The sequence below is a fragment of the Amblyomma americanum genome, chromosome 8 (genome assembly GCF_052857255.1).
Source record: "Amblyomma americanum isolate KBUSLIRL-KWMA chromosome 8, ASM5285725v1, whole genome shotgun sequence".
Taxonomy (NCBI): Eukaryota; Metazoa; Arthropoda; class Arachnida; order Ixodida; family Ixodidae; genus Amblyomma; species Amblyomma americanum.
This window is the reverse complement of record NC_135504.1, coordinates 31,642,759-31,652,546: the sequence shown is the minus strand read 5'-3', so window position 1 is coordinate 31,652,546 and position 9,788 is coordinate 31,642,759. Positions and strand designations below refer to the sequence as shown.

The 9,788-nt window shown below is 45.5% G+C and overlaps 1 protein-coding gene across 1 annotated transcript; it reads left to right on the top strand.

Moving 5' to 3' along the window:
- Positions 1-206: 206 nt before the first annotated feature.
- On the top strand, positions 207-9,318 carry LOC144102275 (uncharacterized). Its single transcript, XM_077635579.1, has 6 exons — positions 207-228; positions 852-1,010; positions 3,357-3,385; positions 4,643-4,878; positions 8,331-8,451; positions 9,304-9,318. Exons 1-6 carry the CDS (start codon positions 207-209, stop codon positions 9,316-9,318), a joined length of 582 nt encoding a protein of 193 aa, XP_077491705.1.
- Positions 9,319-9,788: the final 470 nt, after the last annotated feature.

The following is a 9,788-nucleotide window of genomic DNA, read 5'->3' as shown; positions in this document are numbered from 1 at the left end:
GTAATCAAGCTGTGAAATGTCACTTCGAAATGATAATTTACGGAGCTATCACAGAAGCACATCAAGCGCTTCCTGGCTATAGTGTTTCGACGTGCGAATTTATTACCATGCTACTCTACGCAGCTCATTGGGAGATGCTCGCCATAGGTGGCTGGCGAGGTCAACTTGCTTTAGCCCTTCCTCTTCTCGCTGGGATCCTCGCGCCGATGGCCGCTGGACAAGACCAAAGTGAGGGCCGCTGCGTTTTCTCACGTAGTGTGTACCCATTGGGGGATACCTACTCATATAGAACATAAACGGCGCTTACCTTGGCTGTTAGATAGCAAGAAGCTCAGAACATAGATGCCCAAAACTTTATCTGGTATCATATCATTGACGTAGCTAATAAGAGCTGCCAGCAGCGAATTCCACTCCAATGTCTGCTAGATAACCAAATTTCCTCGAGAATATAATTCTGAATTGGAGAACACATACTCGCCAGCACATTGGAGTTGAAACATTTTTGGGCTGCTTCTGATGTCTTGTAGTGGCCTTGCGACTACGGCGCAGTAGAACCACCACCAAACCTTACCCCAATGAGCATTGCTTTTTAGTCTTAAGGAGCAGAACAGGCAGTACTAGTGGGCAGCGGATTCGAACATAGCTCCCGCCGACTCCCACGATGCCCCATGAGAGGCTGCTTCCTATACAGAGTGGCATCGCTTAATGCATAATATCGCTCTAGCGGGTGAGTCAGTACCTTGTTAGTCGCCATCTTTAACAGCGTCTGGGAATCCGAACTACTTCCGTGCATCAAAGTGAAACACTCTAAAACTTTGTTTCTGTTTGCCTGGCTCCACCATGGTGGCCAGCTTGCGCAGGTGACAGCGTCGCGGAGTTCAGCGAATTCGCAGACACGAAGGAGTTCTCGACGGCGCACGTGCCCAAGAACGTAGGCTTTCGCGGACTCGTCGTCTGGATGCACAAGATGTTCGGCGAATTCCTGTTGCCCTCAGGGGAGTCTGAGCACGGTGAGCAGATGCGACAAAAAAACATTCAGCAATAGTAATGTCGCTTTTTAACGCCGTTAAGTTATTCTCTTTAGCTTCTTCACTGGATGGCGCTTCTTATCTGTCTTCAGGATGGTTGTGCTACGTGCTCGCTCGCAGCTATATTTCGGTAAAGCTAGTCTGTCAGCAAATAACGCTGCCTCGTTTTCCTTAAGAGAGCTTCCTTATTGTGGACCACAAGTTTAATGCGATTTTTAGATGCTACCTAGGATAGGCGGCATGTGCCAGCGTTCTGAGTACGTTAATAAGATTTGTACGAACCGAGCCCCTTCCATAGTGACCGTGTCGGCCCAGAAAAGAGGTCGTTGAGAATGTGTCATCCTAAATATCATGAACCATGTGGTATCAGATCATGATTTTAGAATAGGAGATTTCAAAAATTTTCCTTCTGTGACTACGTTGAATCATCTCGTGAAACAGTGCAAAGCTAATGATGTTCACAAGATAGTAAAGTAGCGAAGAAGTTAGAGGAGGCGCGTTTGAGAATGTTCAGTTTCTCAGTATAGTGGAACATAAGAGCAGGTGGTAATACGGTGATCGTTTTGTGACGCTGGTTGTCTTGCAACTATCTTTGAGTGCAATGGCGCTAACGGCCGTTGTTCATTGCACCTGATTTTTTGTGTGGCTACGCTGCCGCTGGCATCTGTTAGCTCAAATGGCCATGCTACGTTATCGCACAACCTCCACCGTTACTGATCAGGGTGCATGCGATACGAGGATGCCACCATGGGCGCCATGCTCTGCGTGATGAAGTTCAAAGATGCTTTCTGAAATTGCTTAGAAAAGAAAACCGAATGGAAAACTGAAGTAGTGGTGTTTAACAATGGGCAGAATAATGATAGTTGTCAAGCATCATTTCGCGCCATCGTTAACATTTAAATATATGATAAGTTGCGATAGATAATTAATGCCTTTCTTTGTTTATTTATTTTTTTCTGCGGCTTTGTCCTTGTAATTAGGACTGTGCGGCGACATGAAGATTATATTCATCGTCCCGGTTATAACCCTTTTACTTTCCTACCTCCTTCATGGGCGGTAGCACGCTAGAAATAGTCACTTAGTAGCAACTCTCTACCTTCTTTGTTATAAACTCCTTTCCCATTTCTTGGCACGTTTTAGGCGTTTGACGTTGACTTCTTTCATTGTCTCGTCAAGCCGTATTGTCAAGCTGTATACCTACAGCTTTTAGTCCAGGCAGCCGCCAGCCAGAATTTTTTGGGAAATAAATAGAAATGGAATTGTCTCTTCTGCAGTTACACCGAACTTTATTTTTCGCAACAGCGATATCAGATTATTTAGATCGCATATGTTGCTGCCTGTGCTTGTCCGGTCAATATAGTGTCCTTAACTGGTGCTCCGAGCAATTTATAGCCTCAATGAACCAAGAAAAGTAGAGAAATACGTTCACACCGTTATAAGCTGAATGAGATTTCGCGGATAGTATGCCTCGGAATATCGCACGCACTTCTACGGCTTTTAGTGATTGGTCAATTATGCAACACAGAAATTTTAGAAGACAACGGTTACACACCCATCGTAGGTGCCGCAGGGACCAGAGGTACAGTCGTGGACGTAACAGTATAGGACACGATTCGACGGTGGAAGTCTGCTGACGCGTTGTCTATCGAAAAGAAATAGATGTTTGATGCATATGCAAGTAATATTTATTTTTTAGTCGCGCATAAGGGCAGAAAATACTTAAATTCTTCTTATGGAATGCGGCAGGACAGATCACACGCTGGAGCGTGGTACATTTTGCTGTCCGCGACTGTACCTGCGACCGAATTCTATAGAACGTGGAGTGTTGCTTGCGTGTCGATTTGGGGAGCTCTGCTTGTTAATACATTAGTGCCTTTTTCCTCGTGCAAGAATAAAGAGCCCCCTTTTCTACGGTTCGCTTTAATGGCCTTTCATTCTGGGAATAATTTGTAAAGCATTACATTTCGTTCCTTGGATAAGTATTCTTTCTTTTTCAGTTGAGGCTGTTTGCTGGTAACGTTGCAAAGCAAGTAACCCGTGATTGAAGCAAGATAACGACATTGTTCAGCTATTCCACGAGAATGTGGCCCACGAAACTCAAATCGATACCCAGTAGTGCAACTCAGATCCAGGCGCGTCGATACCGTTACAAGTGAATTTATCTTTAGGAAAAAATTCTGACACTTTAGCACGCCCTGTATTCAAATTTCTTTCATGGCTTTTCTTCCAAGATTGGATAAAACAGTTGCTCACTATTGAGTGCGCTTTCTTTTTCCCTTTTGTTAAGTGGCGGATGAAATTATAACGCGAATATCTTTGTTTTTGCAGTGATACTTGGCCTGCGGGCAGCTGACAGTGTGAGTACACTTCAACACTTCACTTTTATTTTTGTCACCTTTGGTGACTGCTCTCACGATGAGAACTGCAAGAGCCGCCTGGGACTAGGATTTCAGTGGCGTGGGTAAAGGTTTGCGAAATCAAGAATTCAGGCACATGTCTTCAAAAATCATTTATCTCGGTGAAATTAGGGCAAGGGGCTACACAATGGAGTTTACATAGTTTTTATTCTACAAATGATGTTATAAGCAGAGGGCATTGATCTAACGAGCAGGAATAATACACGTCTTTGAACAGCCAGTACCACTATGGGGTGAGGGCAGGAATTGAGGTGGATTTAACTTTGCATTCATTAACCTCTTTGCACATTCAGGAAACTATCATCGTTTCGTTATTTAGAAACACGCAACACCAGTTGTTCGAGGGATTCTAAACAGAGGCCTGTGTTACGGACCATGTGCCGTCTACATAACCGAAAAAATTGTCCGCTGCTTTCCCAATCGACTACGAGTATGCTGTAGAGTTTTCCCTTTGTTCCCTTCTCCTTGTTGGTTGTGAGGAGAGGTGGCTCCATCTGTCAACGTCGTTGCCGTGTTATTACAAATTGCGATGCAGTTGTTGCACGTAATTAGATTGGTCTGGAGGTAGACTAGGTGGTGCTTCGTCTCCTGGCGAGCATACCAAGCGAACCAGCGAGAAATACAGTGTTTCTATGGGCTCTTAGGAGCTACTGCTCACCCTTGTGGTGTAACGCCTTCTGTGAAGACAGGGGGGGGGGGGGGGGGGGAGGGAGGGGGAGAGCAGGTAAAACAGTTTTAGGAGAGAGCGTGTTTATTTCTGGTCCTAAAACGTATTCACATATGAGGGAGCCGGGGATTGCGGAAAACGTTTGCTCCATAACTGAGAGCCACAGGGTTCTCATGCCTAGCTCAAATTCGTAGCTTGTGATAGCGGGTTAGAAGCCGCTGCAGCTATTGCCGGCGTCTCTGAAGCAACGCAATGCTTCGTTCTACGTCTGGCGGCTCCTCTCTGGCAGCACTGAGAAACATTGAGAAACAAACCAAACTGTACGGGAAAGGAAATCTCAGGCCACACTTTCGGTATGAATGTCGATACTTTACCAGTCACTCATTCTTCTCAAATGTCAAGCCATTCGTGCCAACATAACTCCCGACTCGGCTCGCATGTCTGAATAGACTTCTGATTCCAAGTATGCAATAGCAGAGTCAAAGGAGCCCGAGTGTTGTCCCGCTGTTACGAATTGTGTTCTGTCGCAGGGCAAAGATGTCGTCAGCAGCCTGCTCTTCGGCACCCTTCACATCCTGATTCTTACCGGGTTCTGCTTCTTCCTGGCCATTGTCGTACCGTTGGTGGCGCTGGGGATCCTCCTCAGCCGCTATGCGTGTGGCCTGTGCGGCGGTGGCGAGCCCTCAGGCGAACCCGAGAACGCGGACGACACCAACACACGCCAGAAATGGAGCGCCGTCTTCTACATAATCACCACGCTTATGACGTAAGTTGAAGCTGAAATCATAGAACAACACCCTGGCATTCGAGGCATCCCCATGTTTCCCTCGTGTAACGCACGTGACATGAATCGGATCACGGCCAGGTTTCTCGGCGGGGCAGATTTAATATCGCACATGCATGACGACTCTTGCCTGCACCAGCGGCATCCGCCCTATTCAACGCAACAGTCAGTTTGTATTAACGTAAGCAGCTAGAAAGAGAAGATAGTTTGAAGGCCTTCTCTCTTTTCAAGTCGGTGTTCACTTATAACGTGCTTCTCGCATTTATGATCCCCCTAGGGCTACTTACTGAGGCTGTAGCCAGGAGTTCATAGCGCAATGGCCCAAATAAAGAAGTTCATTGTCCGTTTCATCGGCAAGAGTTCTTGGTTTTGAAAACCAGTGTTAGGGTCTTCACATTGAGGAGACGGAAGCAAGCGCTACATTGCTATTAGTAAATTCATTCACAAGGTGCCATTATGCAGCAGCTAGCACTTATGTTTGTGGTTGTCGTGCCATGTAGGGTTTACAGTTGAGATGTGCGAGTTCTCGATGATACCACATTGTTTTGCAAGAACACCCCAGTTCCTTCATGGCTTATTTTGTATATCAAAAGCGCTGCCCATTTGCTAAATTATCTAGTGATCGTTAATACGAAAACCGCTTGCTTAAATTTTCTGTTGCAATCCAGTGTAGCATTATAGTATAATGAATTGATTTTCAGCCTTGACCTCAAATCATGAACCTAAAAAAAACTTATTTTCGAGAACAATTTTTCTGTGCCACTTACATTTGTTCGAAGAACCAAAAATTGTGTTATGCAAGATACTAGCAAGGCTGACGACTGGGTGAGTTTGTACCTATTCATCTGAACCACTCAAAGGACGCAACACAGGAAAAGGGAAGAACCGTGAACGGTGCTGGACTTTCAACTAAAATTTGGGTGGAGAAAAGAGTCAAAAGCAAATCGAACAAAGATGCGCGCCCACATGACAGATAGCAGTACAGTTCAACCTCATTTTAACGAAGTTGAAGGGGCCAGGCGATTGCTTCGTTATAGGCGTTGCTTCGTTACAGCCCGTGTTGCCCGAGCTTCCAAGGGAGTTGTCATTCCTTCCTTATATCCATTATTTCGTTATGAATCGTTTCGTTGTAACGAGGCTCGACTGTAATAGGGCGGACATCAAACGGCAGTCGCAATTGTACTAGCTCCTCTTCTGAAAAAGCAAATTCTTTCGATAAAGATTGACCGGAGGCTCAGCTTATAAACCAAAGAAACCATACGTACCTAAACCGTCTATCTTCATCGGGAAAAATTTGTTTTAGATGATGCGCTAGTACAATGGTGACTATATCGTTTCATGCCCGCCCTGCCACTGGTTTGGGTCATGTGCGCGCGCATCTTTTTGCGAGTGTTCTTTTGCTTCTTTTCTTCACAATAATTTTAGTTGATAGGCCACCGTTTGTTCCGTTTCTTCTATTTTCGTGTGTTGCGTCTTTAGACTAATTTAAATGAAAGTCTTCGCTCCTAATCGCTGCCCGTTAACGTGGAAATATTTAGGCGGCATAAAAATACCTTGAAATCACAGTCTTGTGTGATTATGTGACACCTTGCAGCGCATGAATAAGGTATTAAAGACGCAAAGCGGAACTGTACGCTTCTTAATAACCGATAACACTAAAGTGATGTAAAATCTCCCGGCAAAGGCACAGAGCTCACGCCAGGAATTAGGTGTTCACAATATTCATCGGATATTTTGTATTTAGGGTAAGATCTGAGCTCAAAGTCTGATTATAAGGGTGAAAAATATAGAATAATAACAAACGGATGGAGGAAGTCTGCTCTCCAGCTCCAGATCGATAGCAGCTTGTCAGAATCAATTGAGAGGAGTGTATAAGATAGGCGCATCTCAGCAGCACTCACCTGTACGACAGTATTTTCGAGGTCATAGAAACTGCTTGAAATTTAATGCAATATAACTCACTGAGATGGAGAAAATAAAATGGGAGGAATAGGAGAAATAATATTGTTTGCTCGAAAAGAATAAAAAAAAACATTGGGATTGGGTTTTTATGAGGAGAACAGACAACCGATCGCCAGCGACATTCTTAGTGAAGATGAACACAGAGGGGGGGGGGGGGGGGGGGGCAAAATTTGGACAGGAGAAAAGTAGTAGATAGGTGAGATTAGGATATCTGTCGTTATGGGGTGGCCGCGGCTGATTCAGAACAGGGGTAACTGAATATTAATCAGTGCGAGAAAGATGTGGCCTGGCCAATCTGTTGCCGACCTGATCAAGGTTTCGAAACAACGCTCACAACAGTACGGGACACACAAAACAAAAAAGGCAATACGAAAACCGTTTCCTTGTCCCATCTTTGCTTGCGCTCTAAGGTGATCAACAATCAACGATCTTTATGCTCCACGCGCCTCCTGCTGACGATGCTAAGTATCTGATAGCAATGACAATCTTCCCCAGGACTCGCTTCGATTTGAGTGTAGACATTTTAAACCTAACTAGACAGAGGCAAAAAAGCCAAAGCGCGAAGGGATACCTATGTTATAATATAAAGTGAAATGATGTGCGAGAAATTTACATTTCAAGCGGCTAGACTTTAGGCATATTGTTGAAAAAAATATGCAAGAACAGTAGTAGCATTGTAAAACTGCTATAATACATAGCCTTATTAAAAAAATCTCCCTGAATCTGTCTAAAAATACCCGAATGAGACAACTGAGCTTTTGTAGCTAGAATTCTTGAGTTTGTCTAATCTTTGGCAATGGAAACCATGCGACCAACACCATTTATTCCCCAGAGCTGCCCCCTCTTGGCACCATTCTACCTGCCTGGCGTGCACCTTCACACCCAGGCCTACCTCTATGAGAATTCGTTTGTCCATTCAGGGATAGCTTGCAGGTTACTAAGTATCTATTTAACCTCACTGGGAGCGCCCTTGGTTGCCGCGAGCTGCCTTATGAAACTTTAGGTTTAGATTAGCATGAAAGAAGTTAGGACGGCGCTAAAACGACAAAGACAAAGAGGCACGAACACAACAGGACGGGCGCCATTCGTGTTCGTGCCTCTTTGTATTTGTCGTTTTAGCGCCGTCCTAACTTCTTTCATGATATGAACCAACTAGCCCAAATCAAAGTACTTCTTTAGATTAGCGCCTGCCATGAACCGCTTCAACTATGCCTCGTTAAGGAAGAGGAAAGGAATAATACAATTATACTGCGTGAAAATAGGAACATATCGAAGATTTTGATTGAATTTAAGCATTAGGCGAATCCCATCAGAACAGCGTCCCGATTGCCAAGCTCGTCTAAAAATTTCGTAAGGCGCCTGGCTTCGGCCAGAAACATTTCCTTAGGTTTTCTCGCTTGTGTCTGCTTGAAGAAGTTTAGTTTTTGCGTAATGAAAAAGAAGAAAACCCTGGTTGCTTTCTTGTTTTGCAGGTTCATGCTCGTCTGTGCCTTCTATACCAAGGACCACCTGCCCGTGGCAGCTCAAGGCGCCAAGGATCAAGCGTATTTTCTCGTGAACACGATTCCACTCATCTTCGATAAGCTGCGGGAGGTCCGTCTAATAATGGATGGTTTTCGGAGGGAACTGACCAATGCGCACTCACATTTTTGTATATGTGTGCGTCTTCTCGAGCGTGCTTAACGGCGGCGTAGTAGCAGAAGTATGTCGTAGTAGTCGTCATAGTAACCGGTGGGTTGCGCCCCACCGGTGTGTGTTGCCATGGAAAGCAATTGGAGGGCGGTTCCCGTGGAGGCGGTGGGGCATGACGTAATTGAAGATATGCGTGACCAGCAGCTGGTTACCAACGAAGCCATCCAGAGGGTAGCCACCGTGGAAGGATGCGGGTATCGTGAGAGCGGAGGAATCATAAGCCGGAGGATGGTTACTAGGAAGGGGGAGGGTAGGGGGACAGCGTGAAAAGGCTCAACCGTTGGTGGTTTCCATGGAAACCAGCCAGGGGTTATCTTTTGACGAGAAGGCTAACCGTGGAAGGAGTAGATTAAAGAGAGAGCGCAGGACGGAGTAACCGGAAGGTGGTTACCCCGCTAAACGTCTGGAAAGTTGGAGAGGAAGAAGGAAGGTATGGCGATAGCCCAAGGCCCAAATGGAGCGTGGTTGCCCCGGGGACCATCCGGAGTGTGGTTACCCTGTAAGAAGGAGGGAGACTGTCATGGCCCATGTGCGGTAGCTACTGCAAAACGCGCCGTCCGAGAAGATCATCGGGAGAAGATCGCCGCTCACCTAGGCCGCTGGACTGGGGACGGTAGCTGGTAGAGAGGCAAACATTTATGGGGACCTAAAAAGAGCTCTCTAGATCGGTAAAGGTATTGAAGTCGCTCGCACATTCTCTACCTCAACATATCCTAAAATATTGATTCCTTAATAACTTTTGTTCATTCTCAGGCTACTCGTGGGTGACCGTGATGTCCATCTTTAAAGTAGAAGAATAGCTAAGAAACATAGCATGAAAATAAATGCGCTACTTGTTACGGTCGCCACACACCGATTTGTATCGCTTAATCACCTGTGTCTTATGCTTCGGAAATATCTCCGACTTTCCTTGCCTGACCTGTGCGTCAGAAGTCAGTTGGCTTAGTGTGACACATAGTACCACTGTGACGTCGTTCTCGTGCTTGCTGCACGGCTATGATACTACACGCAAAACAGGAATGTCAATTTAGAGTGACCAATTTCAGCTCAAATATGGAAATGAAAGTCTCTCTTTTATGCAAAGAAATTTTCCTTCAGCTTTTTCCGGCTGTTGGACCCTGCCTTAAGCATGGGTGTTTCCATGTTCCTAGCGTCTCCACCTTTTTCTTCAAAAAGCTAACAGACCTTCAAGAGGAAGTTACCAACAGCCGGAAAGCGGTCACTCCTTCTGGTTGGCT